Source organism: Chrysochloris asiatica, unplaced genomic scaffold (genome assembly GCF_000296735.1).
Source record: "Chrysochloris asiatica unplaced genomic scaffold, ChrAsi1.0 scaffold00038, whole genome shotgun sequence".
NCBI classification, from domain to species: domain Eukaryota; kingdom Metazoa; phylum Chordata; class Mammalia; order Afrosoricida; family Chrysochloridae; genus Chrysochloris; species Chrysochloris asiatica.
In genome coordinates, this window is record NW_006408556.1 from 1,282,184 (window position 1) to 1,309,471 (window position 27,288).

The 27,288-nt window shown below is 44.6% G+C and overlaps 1 protein-coding gene and 1 pseudogene across 3 annotated transcripts in view; one reads left to right on the top strand and one right to left on the bottom strand.

Moving 5' to 3' along the window:
* The window catches only part of LOC102822934, a 33,789-nt pseudogene extending 17,832 nt beyond the window's left edge, over positions 1 to 15,957 (top strand).
* Positions 15,958 to 22,705: 6,748 nt separating this feature from the next.
* The window catches only part of COL11A2 (collagen, type XI, alpha 2), a 29,577-nt gene continuing 24,994 nt past the window's right edge, over positions 22,706 to 27,288 (bottom strand). For all 3 annotated transcript variants that reach the window (XM_006860344.1, XM_006860343.1, XM_006860342.1), the window contains 12 exons: positions 27,229 to 27,282; positions 26,900 to 27,007; positions 26,731 to 26,784; positions 26,561 to 26,614; positions 26,198 to 26,305; positions 25,990 to 26,043; positions 25,663 to 25,698; positions 25,450 to 25,503; positions 25,077 to 25,344; positions 24,045 to 24,157; positions 23,512 to 23,718; positions 22,706 to 22,846 (listed from right to left, as the gene is read on the bottom strand). In XM_006860344.1, the coding sequence (XP_006860406.1) occupies positions 22,706 to 22,846; positions 23,512 to 23,718; positions 24,045 to 24,157; positions 25,077 to 25,344; positions 25,450 to 25,503; positions 25,663 to 25,698; positions 25,990 to 26,043; positions 26,198 to 26,305; positions 26,561 to 26,614; positions 26,731 to 26,784; positions 26,900 to 27,007; positions 27,229 to 27,282 (1,251 nt within the window). The remainder of the gene's footprint in view (positions 22,847 to 23,511; positions 23,719 to 24,044; positions 24,158 to 25,076; positions 25,345 to 25,449; positions 25,504 to 25,662; positions 25,699 to 25,989; positions 26,044 to 26,197; positions 26,306 to 26,560; positions 26,615 to 26,730; positions 26,785 to 26,899; positions 27,008 to 27,228; positions 27,283 to 27,288) is intronic.

A 27,288-nucleotide genomic window follows, 5' to 3' on the forward strand; every position in this document is an offset into this window, starting at 1 on the left:
TGTTGATCCACCTCTTTGATCTAGAACTATTTCTGTACTTAGTCATTGAAATGGTGGAAGAAAGAGAAGAGGAAGGGCAAATGGAAGGGCTCTTGGCTAGTATCTCCATATCTAGAAGCCAGTTTTAGATGATAACCCTAAATCTACATGTGCGTTCTATAATGTATCTGTTTATTGTGAACAATGTTTATTATTTTGCCTCATCTCAGCTTTTTAGATGTTTTGAGGTGACAGTATGATAAGTAAGGCTAGTGAGTTAATCATTTTGTAAATATCTTTATTATAATTAATAGAAAAGCATCTTGGACATGGAATTGTTAAAGCACCTTTGAACAAGTGTACATCAAGATTGGTTAGGTTGGCAGAAGGAAATACAAGGGGAGATGGGATTGTAGATGTGTCCATATTTGCATTTTGATGATAACCATTGGTGTATGTGAGTATCTCTTGGCTGTACTATAGGAATACATTACTAAATACAATGGAAACACCTTGGTAATACTTAAGTAGTTATAGATCGGATAATGAATTCTCTTAGAAGCATTATACTTACTGTATTCTTGCTTTCTGTTTCATTTTAAATGGAGCATTGAGGGAATGCAGTCTTTTCTAACTCTTGTCAGTATCCTATCTAGAGGCCTGTTAATATTTTTGTCATTTATGAAATTTTTCTCTCCAAAGAAAGCCAGGATTTTATTTTTCTTTCATGACTAAGTCAGTGTCGTGTATTCTTGGTTGTCAATATACTCAAGGCTTTGGAACTTTGAATTGGTAAATATTCATGGTGTGTGAAAAAAGCATGAGTTCCTGCTGTGTGACCTCAACCAGTTATGTGTATGCACACACAGGATGTCAAACTTGTCATCACATCATCAAATTGATTTTGGGTGTCTTGTGTTCCTTGTTTTTTGCTCTTTGTTTTTTCAATTTTCTATAATGCACACATTTTTAAAGTTAAAAAAAAAGAGAGAGAAAAAATATTACTTTAAAAACCTGCATGGAATCTCCATTGCTTATAGAATAAAGTTAATGTGTTCACACCTCAAAAAACAAACAAATAAACAAACAAAAAAACACAAATGAACAAAAACGGAATAGAAGTAAATACTGTTAAAAAAATGGAGGGGGGGTTAAATAAGCAAACATGAAAATAAATTAAGCATTTTGATAACATGGTAGTAAAATTTTAATATAACACTATTTGCAATACATTGAATGGCTTTGTAAACATCAAAAGGAGAAAAAGAGGGAATAGAGGCAAATACTGTAAATCGATGGCGCATGGAGTGTATTGTAATCATAGCAATGAAACAAAATATGACTAGTTGACCAATCAACTGATGTTCTGCCATGTAAACTATCACTCAATTCACAATAAAGACTTTAAAAATATGTAAAATTAGTAAAAGTTGTAGGAAGTTACAAAAAATTATAATATTCACATTAAAATAATAAAGACTTCTGGCAAGATGGTGGACTAGCAGATGCATTATGTGAACCCTCTACAACAAAGATGTGAGAGACAAAATAAAACAGACACAGATGAAAATTCTGACTTCTGAACTTCAGAAGACATGTCAGAGAGGGTGATGGAGTGCTTGCTGGCAGGAGAGGCTGAGCAAGACAGCAAGAGGAGACTGACTGGTGAATGGTGGTAAAGCACAACTCCACCATCTTGTGAGCAACTTTGGCAGCAGGGGACCAGAAATGCAGATTTAAGAGAATGACAGAAAATGTGCGACCAAAGATGTGGCCCCTCCCACCCTCATCCACCCCTAGAGCTGACCCTGCTCTTCTGAAGTTCAGAGCCCCATGGTTGCTAAGCCATGCCAGTGTGAAGTGGGGCTGGCTGCACTGCTTTACTGTGCCACATTGGTGCTGGATTCAGTTGGGCTCAGCTCTACAACTACAAAACCCACAAAGCCATCAGACCAGCATTTAGCCAGTCACCCTGTCCTCGGCTTCCCTGTGGTCCTAACGGACACTGAAGTCAGCTCCATCAAGGGCTCCCACAAACTACTTCCAGAATGAGTACCCTGAACATAGATAACACTGAGGCTAATACACATCTCTTTTACAAATACCTCATGTGCTCCTTGAATTGCAGGAATCCGCCATTGACTTCCCCTCTGTTTCCACCAATTGCATGCTTTATTTTAACAAATGCAACAACCTCACAGTGCCCTAGAGACAACAGACTAGTTTAGCTCAAACAAAAAAAAACAAGAGAGAATGGCTCAAACAAATGTCCAAGATGCAGAGCCAGAAAATGATTCTGAGAGAGAAAAGTTAGTAGAACTAACTGAAAAAAGAATTCAAAAGATGAATGATTCAAAGGATTGATAGAAAGACAGAGGGAAGCAAGGAGAACACAATAAAAACTTTAGAAGAATTCAGGAAAACATTACAAGAACAAACAGACAAAATAAATGCAAATTTTGAAACAATACAAATCCTGCAATTAGAAATCCAGAATATTAATACTAAGATTTCAGAAACAGATAATTCACTGAAAAGGAAAAGAAGATGCAAATTATTGTAAGTGCGAATTAGTGACCTTGAAGAAAAATCTCTCAATACTAGTATGCTGGAAGAATGATCAGAAAAAAAGAATGAAAAATATCTGAAGAAAGCCTAAGAGTTATGTGAGACATGATGAAGAGGAACAAGTTACAGGTGAACAGAATTCCAGAACAGGAAGAGACAAGCACAAAGAAAATTGTCTCTCTCAATATTGAATGCATTCCTTTTCTTTTTCAACTCTGGAAATGAGGACCTCAACCAACAGGTGGTACTCTGTTCTCTTCTTTCTTGGTGAGAAAGTCATTCATTTCATCACGGTATGATTTGGGGGGCATTTATTAAATATTGGTGTTATAAGAAGTCTCCTGATAGGTCAGGAGATATTCTCAGAGACTGTATACTTTTTTCAGACTTAACTAAATTGCCCCCAACACTACCCATTTTCTTCTTTGGGTGGGTGTAAACAATGAGCCTCATTTTGTTCTACTGTCAAAGAAAACCCCAGAAATTCTCTTCCATTACCCATCAGGCCAACACTCAACATCTCTATTTAATTTTTTCTCTCCTCTGGGCTCTAGAGGGAAAGGAAAGGTAATAGACTCTAAGCTTGGCGTTTACTCTTTGCTACAAGGCTCCTGAAATCATTTCAAATGATGGCATGTTCCTTGGCGCAAGTATTTCTGATGCTTCTGTTTCCAGCAGTCTTCAGCCTCCAAAGAGGACACTGTGACTGAATTGTGCTCCTGACCCCAGCTTTCAATTCAATGCACTTGCTCTGTCTCAAGCATGCCCTTTCCTGAGTAACATAAATGATCTAAACCCAATATTTGTGTCTGCCTTTCTTCTTGAGAGGAAGATGACCACCCCTTTGATGTTGGGAACCATATGTCAAAAGTGACAGGGCCAGTGAAGAACCTGAGAATAAGCCATTGTTGTACTAAGGTATAGAAAAATAAACTTCTTGATGGTAATCAATTCTCATTATTGAAGAGGAATGCACCTCCTAAAGTTGGCTTTATTTCATTGCGGATACCCAAATTCATATTGTACCCTCACCAGTGAAGAAGGATTACTCCTCGTAAACCCGAATAGAAAAGGCACTGAGTCTAGTTTTTGTCACTAAAATTTATGCAGAACTGATAAAGCATATCAGCTGTTGAGATTATGTTTTCTGAGTGCAAAAATCTACGTGAAATCAGAATTTTAAATAACAGCTATAGTTTTCTTTTGATATCACTATCTGCATCAAGTGTTCATCAAACCACCTGTGACATACAAGGACAGTTTGAAATGTTCTCAGTTTCAAAGGATCAAAGATATATTTATACCAACTTAGTCCTGCTACCATTGCTTTTCTTGTTGTTAGGTGCCATGGAGCTGGTTCCAACTCCTAGCGGCTCTGTGCATGACAGAACAAAACACTGCCCGGTCCTCGCTGTGCTTGAACCCACTGCTGCTGCCACTGTGTCAGCTCATCTCCTTGGGGGAGTCTTCCTCTTAGGATCTTTTAGAGTAGTATATTGTGATTTTTGTAAATCATTTTAATTTACAAATTTTATATTTGACAGAAGTTATATTTGTTTCATCCATGGTTTATGGTATGGTGCGTGGCCACCCAATTTCATACAACAGTTGGCAGGAGAACTTCTGATCCCCTATAGTATCCATTAGATTGTTGTTGTTAGGTGCCATCGAGTTGGCACTGACTCATGCACAGCAGAACAAAACACTGCCCGATCCTGGGCCAAACTCACTATTGTTGCCACACTTGAGTCCATCCATGCTGCCACTTGGCCATTCCATTTCATTGGGGGTCTTCCTCTTTTTCTCTGACCCTCCACCTTACCAAACATGATATCCTTCTCCAGCAACTGGTCCCTCCTGACAATATGTCTGAAGTATGAGAGATGAAGTTTGGTCATCCTGGCCTCCAAGGAGCACTCTGGCTGCACTTCTTCCAACACGGATCTATTGGCTCTTTTGGCAGCCCATGGTACTTTCAATATTCTCCTCCAACACCATAACTCAAATGCATCAATTCTTCTATGGTCTTCCTTATTCACTGTCCAGGTTTTGCATGCATATGAGGTTATTGAAAATGCCATGGCTCGTGTTAATTCAAAGACAACAGGATCTTAATCAAACTTAAAGAGTTTCCCTTTCTTAAGTTTTTGAAAGTGACTTAACTTTTTTGAAAGTGGCTACAGGAAGTCATTTTGATGAAATATGTTCATAAATTACAACTATCATTTGGTTTTAGCAATTTTAAATATTGTTAAATACCAATCCCAAATAAGGAGCAAGTCATCCGTTTGCTGACAATTTTCCAAAACTGACATGAATATCTACTTTATTAAAGAAAACCACATGCTGATACATTGTAGAAAATACTCTTAAGTCCTAGTTTTCTGGAAATATTGGCTATTACAGAAGACATACATGGCTTAAATTAATTAATATGATTATTTATTATCCTAAAGTAATACTTACAAATGCTTTATGAACCCTTTTGTGAAAAGCTAACGTTACAACAAAGGATCCAAATGAAAGCATCTATGAAATTTCTATTTTTTGTTCATTGCCATAAAATATTACACATGCTTCCACTTTACAATATTTCTAGTAGGAGCATGGGCAGTCCATCTCTCAGCGCTTCACTTAAGAAAGGAGCTATTGTCATTTGATAACTTCACTGCCAATCATCTTATAAAAAAGGAAAGACACAGTCCACTTTGTGCTCAAAGAGTTTCACATCCAAGGAGTCTGACCATGACTGAATCCTCTCACTACCTGCATCACCTACAATTAAAGAGGATTCACTGTGATTTTGAGAGAAAGGAAGAAAAAAATTTCAACAACAGAGGACTGAGAAATCAATGTTTATAATAAAAAGAAAATCAGTTGTCATCAAATCAATGCCAACTCATAGTGACCCCATGTGTTTCACAGTACACCTGTGTTCCTTAGACTTTTCAATAGTTGATTTTTCAGAAATAGATCACCAGTCCTTTCTTCCAAGTCTCTTCTGGGTAGACTCGAATCACCAATCTTTTGGTTAGTGCTTAACCATATGTGCCACTCAGAGACTCTGTTGTATTTACTATATTGATCATCAATATTAGCTTGAGTTTTAATTTAAAGAAACATAGTTGAAAACCACTTTTTACTGCTCTCTGACTTTTGGAGTCCTGAACATTTCTCCTTCTGACTTACAGAAAGAACCATTGGATTAATTTAGATCTTAACAGGGAGAAGGAGGTCTCCCCTGATTTTGTTTGGAAAAGAATTCCTCCTACTGTGGTGCTGTCTGAGTAGTCTCATAAAGCTCTGAATGAACTCAGAATTCTAATTGTTAAGTAGGATTGTGAGACTTGCTCTCTCATGGGTAGAGGATAAGCATATGGAAACGTCATTGTTGTTGTTAAGTACTGTCAAGTCAGTTCTGACCCACAGTATAGTATTTCTTAGGATCATGTAGTGAGTTTGGACTGCAGTTTTGCAGTTAGCAGTCCTGTGCTTATCCTACAGAGCCACATCAAGTGAATAATGTAGTACATCTTTCCTTTCCCTAATTTTTTGGGCAACCTCAAGGAATTGTAACTATAGGGTTTCTTTAATGCTTATGAGACCTATCTAATGTTTTTTGAGGAAAAGACTAGATTACCCATTGTAAAGAATCTGAATTTAGAATGGTGCTCTTTAAACCTGAACCATTGTTCCCCAGTCAATTCTGACTCATAAGAGACCCTACAGCATAAGGTTTCCAAGGCTGTAATGTGGTGCTGTAGGATAAGCACTCGACCACAAGGTCAGTTTTAACCACAAGGTCTGTGGTTCAAACTCACCAGCCGCTCCTTGGAAACCCTATAGAGTGTCGCTATGAGTTGGAACCAACTCAGGAGCACTTAATAACAGTAATCTTTATGAAAGCAGACTGCCACATCTTTCTTCTGTGGAGTGGCTGGTGGATTAGAACCGCCGACCTTAAGATTAACAGCCCAACACTTAACCCATTGAGTCACCAGAGCTCCTCCCAGGGCTCTTAACTCAAAAACTGCCCTCAAGTTGATTCTGATTTATAGTGACTGTATAGGATTTCCAAGGCTGTAAATCTTTATGGGAGCAGACAGCTTCACCTTTCTCCCAGGGGCCAGAGCATCAGGTGGATTTGTTGACCTTGCAATTCCCAAACAAATGCCTAACGCACAGCCCACCAGGACTCCTTTCCAAGACTTCTTTCCAGGGCTCCTATTATTGTGTGCCTTTGAGTCGGTTCTCATGCAAAGAGACACAGTATAAGGTTTCTAAGAGAGGTTGCTGAGTTTGAATTGCCCATTTTGTGGTTAGCTGTCCAGTGCTTATCCTACAGCGCCACACCAGAGATTCTTCTTCTTCTTGTTGTTAAGTGCCATCGAGTGGGTTCTGACCCACAGAGACCCTGTATAGGGTTTCCAAAGAATGACTTCTAGAAAATATTAAATAGAACCCTATCTCCATCTAGTGGCCAGTAATGGACTCTAGACTTGGAACAAAAAAATAGGTTAAGTGCCGCTGAGTGGGTTCCTACCACAGTAACCCTATATGAGGTTTCCGAGGCTTTCAGTCTTTCCGAAAGCAGAACCCCTCACTTTCCTCCTGAGGAGTGACTGGTGGACTCGAACCACTGTCCTTGTGGTTCATAATCCAGTGCTTATCGTATGGAGCTACCGCATTCTCCCCAAATAAAGGTCGTTGTTAAATGCTGTCAAGTTGGTTCTGACGAGTAGCAACCCTTACAGGGTTTCTGAGGAGCAGCTGGTTAACTTGAACCACCAGCCTTGCAGTTCAAACTGACTTTGCAGTCCAGAGCATTTACCCACAGCACCACACCAGGACTCTCAAAATGAAGGTAATGGTCAACACTTTGAAATACTTCAACATTCCTCACACTACAGTTAGAGAAGAAATTAGTCATTCAAAATGAAGTGAGTCAAAACGAACATGGCAAATAGCCAAGCTTTGGCAACACTAGTGCATCTGTGGTTTGGCCTTGCCTTTAACAGCCAGGAAGACATACCAGTCCCTGCTCTGTTACCAAACAAACTCTATCTGTCTGTACAATAGAGTAGCCACTAATCACACATGACTGTTGGGTGCTGGAAGTGCTAGTGCTTAGTATAACCAAGTGGCTGAAATTTTTATTTAAGTTTAAATTATTATAGCCATATGTGGCTAGTAGTTACCATATTGGAGAGGGAGAATACAATATACAATTGGACTCTTTAAAAAAAATTATGTCCTCTGAATACTGTTAATGAAGGCAGGACCATCTATAGAAGAAACTGCTAGAGAACTGAAAAAGGAAAAGAAGAAATTTGAGAAGCCAGGGAGAATGGTGATAAAGTGTCTGGTCATCGCTAATTTGATTTGAGGATATCAGAATCCCAAAATCATAGCAGACCCACTAGTAAGTTAATGACATTACAAAGGAGATTAAGAAAGCATCAAAAATTCCAACTCAAGTCGAAGTCTAGCAGATTATTTCTACTGCCATAGGAATCGTCTTGGCAAACTCTTAACTCGTGCAGTTCAAAAGTGCCAGGAACCAAGCCAAAGGCGAGCACCAAGAAAAAAGTCTATAAACTCTAAGAATACAGAAAGGGACACTTCAGCAGCACCTGGTTTGATCTTTCTGAGTCTGAAGAGCTTTCTGGTAAATATCAGGCTAGATTCTCTCATTGTTGTTAAATGCTGTGGAGTCAGTTCCTACTCATAGCGACGTTGTACAGGGTTTCAGAGAAGCTGTTGGTGAGTTTGAATTTTCGACCTTGTGGTGCAAATAACCTTGCAGTCCAGTGCTTATACTACAGCACCACACCAGGATTCCTAGCATAGGACAAGTAGTCCCACTGCCCTTCCTCCCAGACCTGTTACAACATTAGATCTGTCTAGAGACATTCTCTACTCAAGACATTTTGAACAGAAGACAATGTTTAAGAATTCCAGGAACTTTGGGATACAGGATCAAAGGCAACTTTTTTTTCAACTTTATATTGTGAATTGAGTGAAGGTGTACAGAGCAGATCACCAGTTGTACATTCAACAAAGCATACACTTTGTCAAAGGCAACTTTTAATTAGGAAAGCAGAGTCAAATAAGAAGGGCTATTTTGAACGTTGGGGCATAAAGAAGAGAAGGTATCTGAGGTAGCAGGTTGTGATAACATGAAATGGTGTAGGGGATACAGAGAACCAAAAAAAGTTTCTATGGTAATTTTGCCTGTCTCTTAAATCATGGTATTTGAATTTACTTCTATGCAATTCTGGGAACTAGGAAAGCTCCCATTTCAATGAATCTGTGGAACTCCTCTGTCTGACCAAAAAAAAAAAGTTAGGTATGAAACAGTCTCAAGTCCCATACACCCACTCTGGTGCTCATTAGTAAAGATAGGTGTAATTCTACTTATTCATCTAATCAATGTACCACAAAAAATGACTTATAGAACAGAGACATGTCCAATAGTTAGATGTATCAATAAGGCACATGGCTACCCTAATGAGTTCAGAAAGAACCTCATGTCCATTTATTTGTTACTACAATAATTTATTTGTAACAGATCAGTAACACAATTCAGACATGATTATACTTTCTAGTACCCTGTGTTGCATCTTTATATGCTGGAGGCTTAATATCTTGAAAGCAGTTTCAATATCTGTAAAACTGTTCTTTAAAGACACAGCAAAATGATGGTGTTCAAATAGGAGGAAATCTATTTAGAAGGAAACCAAGGAGAGCTCCACAGCAGGCTCCACCTGGGGTGTCCCAGCAATCCCACATAAGCTGGAAACAGTGGCCCCACCATTCTATCCTTGCCCCTCACCCCCACCCATTGCCATGGAGTCTATTCCAACTCATAATGACACTATGAAGGGCTTCCAAGACTGTAAATCTTTATGGAAGTGAACAGCCTCATCTTTCTGCAGAGCGGTTGGTAGCTTTGAACCACTGACCTTGCAGCAGTTAGCAGTCCAACACCTAGTCCACAGTAGGTTCCCTTCCTTTGCCCTGTTGTTGTTGCTAACTTCCACTCAGAGCGACCCCTGTGCACAGGGTTTTCGAGGCTTTAACTCTTCGAGGGAGCAGAGCCTCATTTTTCTCCCAGGAAGCACCTGGCAGGCTCAAGTGCCATTGAGTCGGTTCTAACTCATAGTGACACTGTATCGAGTTTCTAAGGAGCAGCTGGTAGATTTGAACCGCCAACCTTGCTGTTCAAACGGACCTTGCAGTCAAATGCTTATCCTACACTGTCACCTCTTAAATACCTTTTCTATTATTTCACTGAAGACCTGGTGTGGCGCTGTGGATTAATGTGTTAGACTGCAAAGTTGGTTTGAATTGTAAGGTCGGTGGTTCAAGCTTACTGGCTGCTCCTATACAGGGCTGCTAGGGGTCAGATATAGTGCTGGAAGAAGAGCCCCTCAGGTTTGAAAGTACTCAAATTTCCACTGGGAAAGAGCTATCTCCTCAAAGCAGAGTTGGCCAAAATGATGTGAATACAGCAAAGCTTTGGGGAGCTTCATTTGCTGATAGGGCACGACTCAAAATGAGGAGAAACAATTATAAACATCCACTAATAATTGGAACATGGAATTACAAAATATGAATCCAGGAAAATTGGAAGTTGTCAAAAATGAAGTGAAACTCATGAAGATCAATCAATATCCTAGGCATTATTGAGCAAAAATGAACTGGTATTGGCCATTTTGAATCTGACAATCATTCATTATCAAAAGGAATGTTTCAAGATCTATCTTGAAGTACAAGCTGTCTGTGATAGTATAATATCCATACACACAAGGAAGACCAGTTAATACCACTATTATTCAAATTTGTACACCAACCACTAAAGCCAGTGATGATGAAATTGGAGAATTCTACTGACTTCTTTCCTTCTAATATAGATCAAACATGCAATCAAGCTGCATTAATAATCACTGGTTATTGGAATGTGAAGGTTGGAAGCAAAGAGAAAGGATCAGTAGTTGGAAAATATGGCTTTGGTGATGGAAATGATGCTAAATATTGCATGATAGAATTTTGAAAGACAAATGATTCATTCATTGCAAATACCTTTTTTTAAAACACCATAGAAGGTGACTGTACACATGGACCACGTCTGATGAAATGCACAGGAATCAAACTACTTCTACGGGAAGAGACGGTGGAAAAAGTCAGCAGCATCATCCTAAGCAAGGCCAGGGACAGACTGTGAAACAAACCATCAACTGGTCATATGCAAGTTCAGGCTGAAGATGAAAATTAGAACAGCACATAGAGTAAAATTAGAATGATACAGAGATTAGCATGGCCCCTGAGCAAAGATGATATGCAAATTCATAAAGTTGTCTGCATTTTTTAATGAGTGGGGTAAAGTAGAATCCTCATTGAATACTTTTCCTCTTTTCCAGATGCATCTGATGAAAGGGGTGGGGGATGATGCTGATAGGATTTTATGATTCAATTGTGAGTAATTGTAGCAGGATTAATTGTGATTGTCAAAACTAAAATTGTAGAAGATGTGTAATTTAAAAGGGGGGGGGAGTATTAATCTTTCATTTCAGGAACAGACAATCCCAGGACCATCAAGAAGGAAGAGCATGAGTGAAGTATGAGATCCCTACCTATATAAGTGGTGATAGCAGAGATGGTGGCAGAGGCTGTGGCTAAGAGACACAGAGCAGCTGCAGGCTCTAGGCCCAAGGACTGAGTAAGACTGTGGGCCGGCGGACAGGAAGCTAGCTTGCCGAATATGCCTTTTGGGCATTTAAATATCTATTTTTGTTTTGTTGTGTGCATCAAATATTGTTGCTTTGTTCATTTGTGAAATATGAGATGTAAAGGGGGACCCACAGGGAGGGAGTAGGATAACGCTGTTGCATTGAGGGATTTGTAATCGAAGTGAAACAAAGTGTACGTTTGTGGAATGGAAAGCCAATGGTCTTGTCTATAAACCTTCACTCAAGTCACAATAAAAAGTTAAATTTTAAAAAAGAAAAAAGAAAAGCTAATTGCTGGATGCAGTAGACAGAGGTTAAGCACAAATACAATACTGTGGCTTTGCAAACCAGAAATATCAGTAGCAATTGCTGTGGTCCAGGTTCTGCTGTCTCCTGGCAACCATGATTTCCATCCTACTAGTTAAAGATGGCGTTTGTTGTACCCTCTCCCACTGCCAGAATTTGGTCTTAGGTGAGGTCTCTTCCTTCTGACTCCTCCCCCTCCATACTGGATCTCACTGATCCCAACAGAACCTCATCATCCCCCAGCTATCCCTGTATTGTTGTTGTTAAGAGCTGTCAAGTCGGTTCCAACTTATAGTGACCTATATAGGGTTTTTGAAGAGTGACTGGTGGGTTTGGATCTGTGCTTATCTTACAGCGCCACACCAGGACTAGCCCTATACAGTGAGTTTCTGTTTCCCTTGGCAATTTCTTCCAGCTTCCTGCTACCCTTTAGCTGTAGCTTTGGCTGTAGCTCTTGAATTAGTCTGTTGGAAAGAGTGGTCATTTGATAGCAGAATATCCCAGGTTCCTGCCTACATATAAACATTAGCTTTTCTGCTCAGAGCCTAGGAATGGGGGGAGGTGTGAGGTAGCTGGAAGAGGAACCAAGATCCAGTTCAGTCCTTACCCCAGTGGGGGTATATGCATTAATGACTACTTCCTTGATATGTGGATAGCACTCATGTGGTACAATAGTGAATAATTACGATCAGGACTGACTGTGAAGGTTGGAAATGTAAAGGTAGATGCTTTGTAGCAAAAGAAAGGGAGTGGTTGACTTTGCAGTCCAGGAGCACAGGCGGTCCCTGGGACCATCAAGGGAGAAAAGCGGAGTGCAGGACCCCACCTAGAGAAACAGTGATGCCAGAGATAGAGGCAGAGACGATGACATGGCGAGATGGAGCGGCTGGGAACTCTAAAACCCAGAAAGGGAGAGGGGCTGTATGCTAATGACCAGGGTTGTGGGGTATATCATTTGGTTGGTTGATGATGCATGGAGGGAATTGTAACCATGGCAATGTAACAATATATGATAGGATGAATATAAAGCTAATGTTCTTCCATGTAAACTGTCACATAATTCACAATAAAACATTTTTTAAAAAGACCACTTCCTTGTTCTGGCCCCACCCCTACCTGGACTGGCAGAAAAGGAACCCTTGGCTTTTCCTTAGTCTTTCTGGTTAACAGTGGAATCATTGGCAGGCCCAGCATCACAACATGTTTTGGTCCCTTCAACTTCTTGTACCCAGGAATGAATAGGTGGGGCTGAAACTGAAGTACATCACCGACCAGAATGGAAATGCCCAAAATGAAGCTCATGGCACCCACAGTGACCAGTCCAGTTCTACTAAGAACAACCAGAGCATCAGGCACGTGGTGGTGGTGCTGGAATAACCACAGACTCATCTAGCCCAGTGGTCCAGGGGAGAAGGCCAGGGCAGCCAGCATGGCCCAGGATAGGACCTGATGAGAAAGGAACAGCATCTTTCACAGGTACGGGCAGGCAGAGTTCAGCTCTAGGAGTAGTGATGCCATGTCGTAGCCCACATAGTGACCAGACAGAATGGGGAGTACCGTCTGAGCGACAGCCCCAACAGGGTCCCAGCCCCATGAACAGGCTGTACGCTAGAGAGGCACAGATGTTCTGCCACTTCCAAAGGTCCTGAGTAAAAGGTCCAAGCCCCCAGAACATGGCAAAGAATGCATCCATTATGAGGAGCCCCAGGGGCGCCATGGCGTGGCCACCCAGATAGGTCTGGAAGGGTCCTGTTGGCTCCAGTGCTCTCTGCCCTGGCACATCCAGTGTCCCACCAGCACTGTGAACTAGCTTCCCCGAAGGAGTGAGTCCCTTGGATCTCTTACCTACCCTGCCTTCAGAATCGCCTACTAGATTTCTATTTTCTGTTCTAGTATGGCTTGTAAAATTCCAATTATTTTGTCAATTTGTTCTTTACTGTTTTCCTGAGATCTTCTAGAGTTTTTTCTGTCTTTTCTGTCTATGATTCCCTTGGTGTTTTCTTTGTTTTCCTTGATCTCTTTCTTAATTAAAAAAAAAAGGAAGAAAATTGAACCAAGTCCACAAGAGCTAACTATGACCTTGAATTTATATACCATCTCAGGAACAGATTTGATGTATTAGATACTAATGACTGAAGACCAGAAGAGTTGTAGGATGACATCAAGAACATCATCCAGAAAAATAGCAAAAGGTCATTAAAGAGACAGGAAAGAAAGAAAAGACCAAAATGAAGATAAGAAGAGACTCTGAAACTTGCCCTTGAGCACAGAGAAGTTAAAGTGAATGGAGAAATGCAGAAGTAAAAGAGCTGAACATAATTTCAAAAAGCAACTTGAGAAGACAAAGTTAAATATTATAATGAAAGGTGCAAAGACCCAGTGTTAGAAAACCAAAAAGAAAGAACACTCTGTAGAAAGAACTGAAGAAAAATTGAAAGTTGAAAGAAAAATTCAAGCCTCAACTTGAAATATTGAAGGATTCTATGGGGAAAATAAGGAATGGTGCAGAACACATCAAAAGAAGATAAAAGGAATACACAGTCACTATACCAAAAAGAAATGGTCGATGCTCAACTATTTCAAGAGGTTGCCTATGATAAAGAACTGACGATACTGAAGGAAGAAGTCCAAGCTGTACTGAAGACATTGGCAAAAAAAACAAGACTCCGGGAATTGATGGAATACAAACTGAAATTCTTCAACAAACTGATGCAACACTAGAGGTTTATAGCACATTCATCTATTCCAAGAAATTTGAAAGACAGCTACCATCAGACAATTGAAGAAATCCCTATTTGGGCCCATTCCAAAGAAAGATTACCCAACAGAATGTGGAAACCATCAAACAATATAATTTATATCACTTGCAAGTAAAATTTTACTGAAGATAATTCAAAAATAGCTGCAACAGTACACTGCCAGGAAACTGCCAGAACTTAAGCCAAATTCAGAGAAGGACTTAAAACAAGGAATATCATTGCTGAGATCAGATGGCTCTTGACTGAAAGCAGAGAATATCAGTGTTTTATTGACTATGTAAAAGCTTTCAACGGTGTAGATCTTGACCAGCCTCAGATAACATTGAGAAGAATGTGTATCCCTGAGCACTTGATTATGCTCAGGAGGAATCTATATATAGACCAAGAGGTAGTTGTTCAAATAGAACACAGGGATATTGAATGGTTTAAAATCGGAAAGGTGTGCACCAGGGGGATATTCTTTCACCATACTTATTTGATCTGCATGCTGAGCAAATAATCTGAGAAGCTGGGTTATATGAAGAAGAACATGACATCAGGATCGGAGGAAGACTGTTTAACAACCTGCACCGTGCAAATACTACAACTTTGTTTGCTGAAGTGAAGAGAACTTAAAATACTCATAAAGATCAAAGACCACAGCCTTCAATGTGGGTTGCAACTCAATGTGAAGAAAACATAAATTCTCACAACTGGACCGATAAATAACATCAGGATGAATGAAGAAAAGAGTAAAATTGTCAAAGACTTCATTTTGCTTGGCTCCACAATCAACACTCATGAAAGCAGCAGTCTAGAAATCAAATGACTGAAGATATCAATCACTGTGGGAAGGTAATTCTAGGCCTCGGTGGCCTGACAAGTGAGTACCATTCCTTGGAGCGTTTCAGCCTCTGCAGCCCATAGGCCTTTTGCTTCTGGAAGAAAGTGTTTGACCAGTGTGTGTGGACAGGACCTCCACAAGCAAAATGCATCTTCAGCACCAGGAAGCTCCCTATCCTAAGGGTACAGCCATGGTCAACGGAGAGTTCAAAGAAAAAGCCTCGAAGACTTTAAGGGAAAGTACTCAGTGCTCTTCTTCTACCCTTTGGACTTCACCTTTGTTTTTCCTACAGAAATTGTGGCATTTAGTGACAAAGCCAACAAATTTCGTAATGTGAACTGTGAAGTTACTGTTGTTTTAATGGATTCCCACTTTAACCATCTTGCCTGGATAAATATACCAAGGAAGGACAGTGGTCTGGGCCACTTGAACATCCCAGTCTTGTCAGATTTAATGAAACAAATATTCCTGAGACTATGGCGTTCTGTTAGAAAACCTCGGTCTTCCCTCAGAGATCTCTTCATCATTGACCCCAATAGACTCATCAAGCCCCTGATTGCCAATGACCTCCCAGAGTGTAGAAGAGACCCTCCAGTTGGTTGAAGGTGTTCCAGTTCATGGAGACCCATGGAGAAGTCTGCCCAGCAAACTGTACACCCAATCCTCAACAGTCAAGCCAAACCAAACTGCTTCCAAAGAATACTTTGAGAGAGTCTATCAGAGTCCATCAGAAGTTCATGTGCCAGAGAAGAACTGCATGCTGGCACTCACTGCTAGCATTCAGAGATGATGGTTTATGGAAGGCAAAGAAAGAAAATGACAGTATATGCATAGCTGTGATTCTACAGGTTTTATTTTTGTAACATTGGTTAAGGCTCTGTAAATGTGGTTTGTTGCTAATGCCAAGAGTGGCTTCTTTGTAGCATTCTTGATGGCTAGTTAGAATGTCTGTCTCACTTTCTTCTTGGATCATGTCTTCAGTGAGAAAAAGGAACACTCATCTTGCTCAGCCTCACTTGCACCTTTGTGTGCACCAGAGTACCAAGGTCCTGAAATTCTCTGCTTGAATGTCATTGTATCAAATGGTATATTCTTGTAAGGTAACAAAGATCATTGTTTTAAGTTGTTAGCATTAGCAGTGTATTTAACTCTTGGCATGGATGTGTATGTGATTGAAATGAATGTGAATCATGTTTTGAAAACGCTGATGGTGGCAAAGTGACTTAACTGATCCTGCGTGATCCCCACTCCTGAGATCATGATTAGATGGTTGTTTTACTCATTAGTTGCCTTCATGTGTATATTTATTTCTAGAAATTCATCAGTGTGATTATAAAGGATATTTATTGAGTCCAGAGATTGCATTTTGATGTAATTACCATAACTATTTTCTCTCTTGTGCTCAATGTAAAATATATAGTAAAAAATAAACATATTTTAAAATAAAAAAAGAAAGAAAGCGAGTAAATGATATACTGCGTTGAGCAAATCTGCTGCAAAGGCCTCTTTAAAGTGCTAAAAAACAAAGCTATCAGTTTGAGGACTAAGGTGTGCCTGACCCAAGCCATGATTTTTTTCAATATCCTCATATGTATTTGTAAGTTGGACAGTGTAGAAGAATCAATGTATTTGAATTATGGTGTTAGCGTAGAATATTGAAAGTATCATGGACTGTCAGAAGAACAAACAGGCTTGTGCTGGAGGAAGTACAACCAGAATGTTCCTTAGAAGCCAGGATGGTGAAACTGTCTCTCTCATACTTTGAACATGTTATCAGGAGGGACCAGTCCTTGGAGAAGGACATCATGCTTGGTAAAGTAGAGGGTCAGAGAAAAAGAGGAAGACCCGCCAACGAGATGGATTGACACAGTGGCAGCAGCAATGGGCTCAAACATAACACCAATTGTGAGGATGGCACAGGACCAGCAGTGTTCTATTCTGTCGTTATGAGTCAGAACTGACTGGACAACACCTAACAACAACAATAGAAATAGAGAGGCCAGAGCAAAGTAAACAAGATGGATCGACATGCTTCTGCAAACTGAGGAGAAGCTGTGTGGTATGCTGGCTTTCAGTGAGAAGAGAACTGACCACGTCCTATCATTCTGACTGTTTGGGGGTGACACTAAAGGAGGCACAGCTATGTCTCTGGTCTTCATTTAAGGGCTGGTCTTCCCTACTGAGATGGCAGTCTGCTGGCAGGACCTGTTAAGCATTTGTGTTCCCATGGAGCTACCCTGAAGATGAGAAAGAAGATAATAGAATAATTGCAATCACCTGGTATGGTGCTGTAGGATAAAGCACTGGACCGCAAGGTCAGTTTGAACCACAAGTTCAGCGATTCAAACTCACCAGTCATTTCTTGGAAACCCTACACAGAACCGACTCGATGGCACTTAACACCAACAACTGCAGGCACCAGGGGTAGCTTCTGCTCACTCTAACAGGTCTGAGCTGTTAACACTCCATGCCTGCACACACTCCATGCACTGGAAGTAGGAAGGATGTGGCCTTGACAGTTCTGCTGACAACACCAAGAAGAACAGGGACTACACACCACAAAACTGGGTCACTACCACCTACTACACAGGAACTTTTTCCTGGGACAGTCAAAACCCTATTTTTACCCACTCCCTTCTCTGTCTCTCTCCACCTTCACTAATCCTGATCCATTCAGAAATTACAAATCCCAGCATGCAACACAGTCAAGGGAGGCAGAAAGCAGATACAATACTTCATGGCTCTCTAAGATACATAATAGTCCCAGGCAAGATGATTTAAACCCAAACCAAGCCAAACCAGTTACCATTGAGTCAATTCTGACTCATGTGTGTCAGAGTAGAATTGCACCCTATAGAGTTTTCAATAGCTGTTTTTCCAGAAGTAGATGGCCAAGTTTTTCTTCTAAGGCACCTCTGAGTGAAGTCAGACTTCCAGCATTTCAGTTAGTAACTGAGTGCTTAACCATGTGCACCGTCCAGAAACTCTGAGTGGTCCATAGTTTACAAGTTGCCTGTTGACCATAAATCACAGATGCCAAAAATATCAGACCAGGGAGTAGCCCAAGAGTGTGACAGGCAAGAGGATCCCTCCTTACAGCCTTTCCTCTGTAACCTCACTGCCCTTCCAGTGCCAAGTCCCCCTCCCCTAGACCTCTAAACCTGCTCTTAGCCCCTCCATGCCCTAGTCCAACCTGGGCAAGGCCATGTTGGAGCACACCATAATATCTCTTTCTTTTGCAAAAACCATCAATGACTGATTCTTAACTTACTGGATTCAAGTTAAATTCCTTTGAGAGGCAGTCAAGACTTGAAAATCCTGCCCCTCCTACAAGACTTTGTGTGCTACCCCACTCAGACCCCAAGGAGCTATGCAAGCTTCTGCCTGTCTCTCTTTTATCTCCTCCCCATCTCATGCAGAGTCTCTGTTTCCCACAAGTCTCTGAAAGCCAGGGCACCTCCACTATGCACACCCAATCTGGAGCCAGTAAACCCTCCCATCTTGCCTCAGAGCCAAGCCCAGGTTTGGGGGAGGGCAAGGAGAAGTACCCTGGCAAGGAAAGGGGTGTGGCCCTGGTGTCCTCTGCTGCAGCTTGGCACTGAATCTCTTATAAAACTGTTATTTGGGCTTGGTTGGCACTCTAGTTAAATAGGCTTTTGTGGATTGGCCTGGGGAACTAACCGCCGCAGTGTATAAATGTTAGTTAAGTGACTGAATGGCATTGTTTCCATGGAGAAAAGCATCTGACCAAAAGTGACCTTTGGGGACACTCCCTTTTGTGTTCTGTGGTTTTAGAGCCAACCTCAATGAGAAAGTAGAAATCTCAGCTCTGACTGGGCCTGGCTGAAAGTGGATGCAAGGAGGGTGGGGAGTGTCTTCTTAGGTCTTTACCCGGGGCAGAGGTAGGAGTGGAAGTGTCTGAAACCCTGAGACCTGGAGATTGGAAGGAGGGTGCCGTCACCCCAGGAGTATATCCGCTGCCTCTGACCCCAGATAGTAGAGATCCCGGCACTTCCTCCACTCGGGACTCCTCCTGGGATAGGAGTGTGGGTGAGGAAGGTGGGATAGCAATTTAGGGATGCCTGAGGGTCTGAATGGTGCAGTGGGTTAAGCGTTGGGCTGCTCATCTCAAGGTTCAAACACACCAACCACTCTGCAGGAGAAAGATGAAGCTATTTGCTCCACTTGAGTTTTACAGCCTCAGAAATCCTATGGTGGTAGTGGTGATGTACTGTGGAGTCGGTTCAGACTCATGGCGACCCTGTACAGGGTTTCTGAGGCTGTAAATATTCACGGGAGCAGAAAGCCTCCGAGCGGCTGGTAGATTTAAAATGCTAACCTTGCAGCTACAGTACCACCAGGGCTCCTTGTTGTTGTTGTTGTTGTTGTTGTTGTGAAGTGCCGTTGAGTCTATTCCAACCCATAACGACCCTGTATAGGGTTTCCAAGGAGCGGCTGGTGAGCTTGAACCACTGATCTTGCAGTTCAAACGACTTTGCAATCTGACGCATTAACCCACAGCGCCACACGAGGACTCCCGGACTTCTTTAGAAGCCCTATTTTATTGTTCAACACGGTAAGCGCCGTCAAGTCGGTTCCGACTCATAGCAATCCTGTATAAGTTTCCGAGGAGCAGCTTGTGAGCTTGAACCGTTCTATTCTGTCGTATTCTTGTTGTAAAATGTTGCCGAGTGGGTTCCGACCCATATCGACTCTGTATAAGGTTTCCAAGGAGCAGCTTGAGTTTGAGCCAGAGACCTTGAGGTTCAACCCGACCTTGCAGTACAGTGCTTAACCTACAGCACCACACCAGGACACCAGTCTGTCCTGTTGTTGTGAAGTGCCGTCGAGTCGGTTCCGACCCATAGCGACGCTGTATGGGGTTTCCAAGGAGCATCTGGTGAGTTTGAACCACCGACCTTGCAGTAAAACCGACTTTAAAGTCCAGCACTTTAACCCACATCGCCACACCAGAACTCCTATGTTGTTACGTGCCATACAGTCTATACCGACTCATGGCGACCTTATTCACAGCAGAACAAAACACTGCCCGATCCTGGGCCAACCTCACTATAGTTGCCACGTTTAAGCCCATTGATGCTGCCAGTTTGCCAATCCATCTCGCTGGGGGTCTTCCTCTTTTTCTCCTATAGAGCCACTACTAAAAATTTAGCGGTAGTGGGTTTAGTTTTTTGATTTGGAGGATTAATCCGCTTGCGGGTTAGCGGATCGAGTTGCCCATACGGGCAGCAGAGGGCAGCAGAGGTGAGGAGGTGTGCTGAGCCTACGACGGCGTGCCAGGGATCCTGTCACCAGAGTTCCTTTAACTGACCCACCCACCTGTGTGTGCTGGACTTTAGGCGCCCACAGAGGAGCTTCCTGAGTTTGAGAGTGGGTTAGCTCCCCGACACCTGACTTTCGAAGACCAGGATTTATTCTTGGAGGGGGAAGGGGACCATTATGGCGGGGATCCTCCAGAAAAAGTCCTGAGACAGGAGTTGGGGCGCGGCTGCAAGCCGGGACACCCAGTCCCGGGTGCTAGGCAACCGCGCGAAATGAAGACGCAGACAGGTGCACACACACGCATGTCGTCCCCTCCCTGCTGGTGCTGCCTGGCACCCAGCAAGAAAAGGACATCCTAGTTGGGATGAGGCTCTGGGAATGAGTCTTAATCTGCCTCCCAGTACAGCCAAGGGAGCGAGGTCAAGAAATGCTGTGAGGAAGAGAAGCCCCAAGAGAGGCGCATAAGATCAGCCCTGGAGAGAAGGGGCTGACTCTCCCCCCACCCCTCACCCCTACAGGGAAATGCTGAACCAACCATACTGGGAGCAGAAGGAAGGGCGGTGAACATGGTCTGGAGTGGGAGGACACCAGGCAGGGAGCGTACATATTGTCACAACACAAATCAAAGCCTGGAATGATTTGGACATGAATACACACCAGTGTGGTGGGTCTGGCCTCAGCCTTGGCTCTCAATGTGAGGACAGAACAAGTCTGAGAGGTGTAGTAATGAATAAGGTGCAGTAAATGTCTTGAAAGTAAGTGGTCCTCAGTGTCCTCAACTGTAAAGAGGTGTTTCACATGGCAGAATTCCAATTCACATGGAAGAATTTCAGTTATTCCAACAATCTGATGAATGTAAACCCTGAACACTAAATTCATTCATCCCAGTGGAGTGCCTGGACAAGAATCAAGAGTTTCAGGGGGCCAGGAGCCAAACACCTGGGACCAGCCCTGGTGTCCCTAAAATATCTGAGGGGAGTGAGGGAAGGTTGATACAGAATCAGGGAGGGCAGACCCACCTCATCCAGAAGCAATCTCTCCATGGTGTCAGACTCAACCCTGGGCCAGAGAGATTCTGCGCCCCACCCTCCATAACACCAAGGATCACTGGCGTTTGTGATCCTGTACTTGTCATCCGTGTTTTATAGTCTCTGGGCCCTGAGAGCCAACTGGACAGGCCCTCCAGGGAGTAAGTTCAAGTCCCCCATTTCTGGTTACAGTTTAACTGGGAAGAAAGAGTGCTGAGTGGGGCCACGGGGGACTGAAAGAAGTGAACACAAACACTACACACATACACCCCAGGAGGAGACAGTCACATTGTTTCACCATCAATCAAAATGGACACTGATCATAGGGCTCGACAGGACCCTAGAAGTGCCCACCCCCATCTATACGCCAGACATCAACCTTTAATTGCAGCATCAGGGAAGATGAAGGGTGTCCAGGGAAGAGACTTGGATGACTGGATGGCAATGGGATCCTTGGGGGGTTCAGGGTCATGGGAATTTAGCAGTTCACATGAAAGAATTTCAGTTATTCCAACAACCTGCTGAATATAAACCCTGAATGCTCCTTCACCATTCATTCATCCCCTGCCAGATGCAGACCAACTAAGAGGCAGCAGGTTCAGGGGCCCAGAGTCAAACACTTACTAGGTAGAGATAAAAGAATCCCACCCTGGGGAGAGAGAGTCAGAGCCCTGAGGCAAAGGAGACCAAATATTCCAACATTCACAGTGGGTGCTACAGGTGCGGTAGTGAGGGGGACGGGGCTCAGCCCAGACACTCCCACATAGTCACTGAGGAAAGCCTTGAGGCAAGGATGGGGTGCCAGGGACTGGTCACCCCTGGACAGCCCTGTCTCCAACATCCACTGATGTTTATTGGCATTTCTCTTATCTTTTTTGTTATTTCATTTTCCGCTCTTTAAATAATTAATATAATTAATTTTAAATACAAAATAGACAGTGTCCTTTCTCTTCTCTTCCACTTGTTTGGGGTGGTTGGGAGGTGAGTTTTAAATAAGGCTCTCAACTCTCTGACAAGTCACAGGCTCCAGGTGGTAGGCCCAAGAGTCCCAGGGGCCATCCCCTGGGGTATCCCCACTCCCATTTCACCCCTCCCCGGGCTGCCCCTGATGGGGGGCTTTCAGTGCCCTGACCCACAGTCTCCTAGATGGCGAGGGGTCCTCATGGCTGATGCTGTGGGATTCTAGGTGGGCCTGGTTCCGATGGCCAGGGTCAGGTAGACAAGGTTCTAGCCCATGAAGCAGACAGGCCCCAGCAGCACCCCTCCCCGCCTCGGGGGCACCCCCAGATCTGAGAAGGAAGCATCTAGCACCGGCAGCTGTTCCAACACAGGCGTCCGTACCTCCAGCACTGTCCGGCCTTGCTGTGTCTGAAGGGGAAGGAGGTGGGGAGGGAAAAGTGAGTGTGCTGGTAGCACATGGACCTCCAGCCACAGGTCCAGGCTTGCCTCACCTTTGAGCACCCTGAGATGTAGTTCCCCCAGTCCAAATCACATGTGCAGACTTGCTATGTTTCTTCCAGAGTAGGATTGGGAAAATTCTCTGTGTGTGCACGCATGAGCCAGGCAGTGTGACTTTGGGTTTGTCTTTGAGATGATCTTTGTGGGTGGTTATGTGACTGTATATACATATGTTTGTGGATACACCTATGTGATGATAGTCCACATGCATGTGTATCTGTGTGACCACATTCAAGAGATTCTGGGATGGATGCATAGATTTGACTCCATGGACATGTGGGTTTGTAGCTTGTATGTACATGTATTTGTGAGCCCGCAGGACCTACCCTGTGTGACTCTGGTGTGAACTGCACCAGACAATTCCCCACAGTCTGGCTTCCATCTTTCCACCCTCCTCAACCCCAGCTGAGCTCCCTCAGAACCCCAGGGAAGATATCTGAGACCAGGAGGATGGACTTTTCCCCTACTTTCCCAGGGAACCCTTCCCAAAGGGTCTTCCCTCCTCCTTCCTCCAGCCTCAGAGTCTGGGACACACACACACATATACACAGCACTCAACTCTTCCGGGGTCCCACCTGACAGCCGTCTCTGAATTCCTTGACATAGGGGCTAGTCTCTGGGCTCAGCTCATCTTCATTGGCCCCACGGAGCCTCAGGGGACCATTTCGGGGGGCCCCAGAGCATGGGTAGGAGACATCCTGACGTGCCAACACGCTGAGCAGCCGGAGGAAAGTGAGCTGGACCACACCTACTGGGGAGCCCTCTGAGTCCACATAAGAGAACTAGTAGGAAAGAGGGGGTCAGGGTCAAGAGAGACAGAGGTTGGAGGAGTACCCACAGAACCAGGGCAGCTGAGGGAGGTAACAAGCAGGGAACAAAGGGCTTAGGGGCAAATGAGGACTGGGTGGGGTAAAGGAAAAGCAAACTTTAGGGGGGTTGTCAAGAGAAAGAGATTCTGTGCACATCAGAGGATTGGAAAAAAGGCAAGAAAGGGGAGTCAAAGATGGCAGGCTCTGTAGGGCAAAGGACAGAGAACCCAGAAACCACTAGGCCCTGAGGAGGGATATGCTATGGGGCAGGAAGAGGGGTGGTCAGGGGCCAGTCTCACCTGTGTGACATCATCCCTGGGAGTCACACAGGTTTCCCCTCCTGCTGTAAAGTTGCAGAAAACCCGGAAAGCATCCCGAGCACAACCCTGATTGGGGTCAACCCAGTACTCTCCTGATGGGAAGAGAAGAAGCATCTGAGTCCCAAGGTCCCAGGCCCCACTAAGCCCATCCCACCATGTGCTCTGTCTCCCAGTCCTTCTGTTGCTCCACCCAGAGTGCCTTAATCTATCCCTTCCTACTTCAGTCTCTCCCATGGCTTTATGCCCCTGACTGTTTCTGTACTGGCTCTCTCCCTGACATACCTGCATCCCCACAGTAACCTAGGTGCTTCTGAACGACAAGGTGTAAGTATATACATACTCGTATCGCAGACAATACGTGATTGTGGGTACACATGTCTTCATCTTGCTTAATGCAAGTACGTGTGTGCTGGTGGGTTTGAACTGCCAACCTTGTGGTTAGCCATCTGTCCTTATCCTATGTGGTTGTTATACTATCAAGTCTGTTCACAACTCATGGCGACCCCATGTGTTACAGAGTAAGAACGTCCTGATGTTTCTTTTCTAGGCTAGAATCTGAGTCCTGGTGTGGTGCTGTAGGATCAGCACAGGGCTGCAAACCACAAAGTCGGAAGTTCAAACCCATCAGCCACACCTTGAAACCCTACACAGGGTCGCTATGAGTCAGAACGGACTCGCCAGCACTTAACAACAACAGTCTTTATGGAAACCGATTGCTGGGTCTTCCTCCTATGGAGCCACTGGGTGGCTTCAAACCACCAACTTCTCAGTTAGCAGCCCAGCACTTAGTCACCTTGCTACCAGGGTTTCTTGGGTACGACCATATCAGCTTCAGCTGCTAAAATATTGAAATACTTCTAACCGTTTTGTGAATAGCTGCTACTCCAAGCCCCTCAGCCACTACCCCAACCTCAACCCCTTCCCCAAGGCTCTCCAGCACCCACTGTGATTTTCCGGTGCACATGCTGTTGTTGTCAGTATTGTGACTGTCACCCCGACACTGACACTGACCATCGGGCAGCTCAGGGTGACAGAGCTTCAGGTCCTGGCAGGTGCGGGCAGGGCTATCCTGGGTCCCTGTTGGCCTCCTCATCTGCTCAATCTCATCCCGCAGGGAGTCAAGTGAGCCAAAGATCTCCTCCAGACCCCCAGGGCTGCCTGGGGCCCCCCCAGTCAGCATGGCCTCATCCTCTTGCATCAGGCGACTTCCATCCACTGAACGCCGAGTCTTCTTGGGCATCTGGATGGGCAGTGGCTGGATCACTTCGCCTGGCGGGCCCTGGAGGGACAGGTGGGGAGGACAGAGATGCAGTCAGTATGAGGTTGTGAGAAGTAGAGAAAACCAAGACAGCAAGGGGTTGTCTGAGAAGGAGTCATCACTCACCGGGTGTCCTGGAGGGCCCTGGACACCCTTCTCTCCCTTGGGTCCAGCTGGGCCCTGTTAAAGGAGTAAATGAGGTCATAAAGGAGTGAAGAGGGATCAGTCTCCAGGCCTGGAATGAGGGTTTCACTGGGGGGGGGGGGGGGGGGAGAGAGACTGTGTTTGCCCTGGAGAGGCAGTGGGGGTCAGAGGTCAGAGCTGACTTGGGTCACTCACTGTGGCTCCTTTGGCTCCTTTGGGGCCAGCAGGTCCCTGTGAAATGAGGAACAAGAAAGATGTGGTCACCACAGGGTAAGGACAGGACACAGAGGAATGGAAAGGTAGGGTGATGAGTGTGTGACCTTTGGTTACTGCAGGAGAGGCAGGTCTGAGGGAGCATTGGAACAGCCGAGAAGCCTTGAAAGTGTGAAGGAGGGAACACTCAAGGTGTGAGGGCATGTGGAGGTCTCTGCCTACCACGCTGCCACCTGCCATGGGAGATTCTGAAGATGGTTAAGTGATGAGGTGTAGAGAATTTAGTGGAGAAACAGCTGGGATACTCACAGGGAGGCCGGGAGGTCCTCCAGGACCAATAGGGCCAGATGCTCCTGGGATACCCTAGGAAGGAGACAAGCAGGTTCACCTGGTTCCTCCCCCACCCTCCCCAGCATCTGTTCCCTCACCCCACAGCTGAGTGTCCACCCCAGCCTCCACCCTGCCATCTATCCCCCCAGCTACTCTATCCTCTCCAGGACCACCTCCCTCCACTCACCGTCTCTCCCTTTTGTCCATTGGAGCCCTGAGGGCCAGGAAGTCCCCGGTCACCCTTCTCTCCTTGTTCTCCAGGGGGGCCAATCAGTCCAATGAGACCTGGGTGACCCTAGAGAAGGGGGCAGTGGTCAGGTGAGAACAGAGGGAAGATATGTGGGTGAAAGAGAGAAAGAGAGTCATGGGGTCAGAGCCAGAAGACAGAGAAAGACACGGGCAAAGGAGAGCTGGGAATGAGCCTCACTAAGGACCCCAGGACCCAGTGCTGGAGGCCTGAAGCAGAGGGAGTAGGGGCCTCAGGATCCCATAGGCTTCCAGCAGTAAGGGTGATGGGAGAGACATCTGGCCACCTGTCTCTGTCACTCACCTTCTCTCCCTTGGCTCCAGCATCACCTCGGAGGCCAGGAAGCCCAGGAGGTCCCTGTGAGGAGACAGGAGGTCACTCTCTCTCCAGGGAGAAGTGGGGCCAATTTCTCACCCCACCACTTCTCACTTCCTCCAATGCCCAGTGCCCCCTGCCCAATCTATGTCACTCACCATAGGACCTGGAGGCCCGGCCTGACCTGTGGCTCCAGGGCGGCCTTGCTGACCCTGCAGATTTGAGGGTACAATAGGTATCAGGAGCAGTGTCCCCTCTTCTCTCCACACCATGGCTCTCCCATGACCCCAGCCAGCCCAGCCCAAGCCCCCCTACTCTATGACTCACCACTGAGCCTGGGAGCCCCCTCAGACCATCAGGACCAGGCTTTCCTGCAGGGCCTGCAGGCCCCACTGCACCTGTCTTCCCCGGGGCACCCACAGCACCAGGATCCCCCTGAAACACACACAAGGAAAGTGTCCCAAAAGGCAGAGCAGGAGGCATGGGTTGAGGCATGGGGGTCCAAGGAAGGAGTGAAGCAGGAAGAAGGGATCCAAACTCAAGATCCCGTGGGACAGGAACATGGAAGCCATGTCCCCGTAAGAGACTCAACATGGGGCAGTAGACATGAGATGGTCATCTGGAGACAAGAATCTGAGGAGCAGCCTCTGCCTTACCTTGGCTCCCTTCTCTCCTTGACGCCCTTCAGGACCCGGTGTACCAGCAGGACCCTGAGG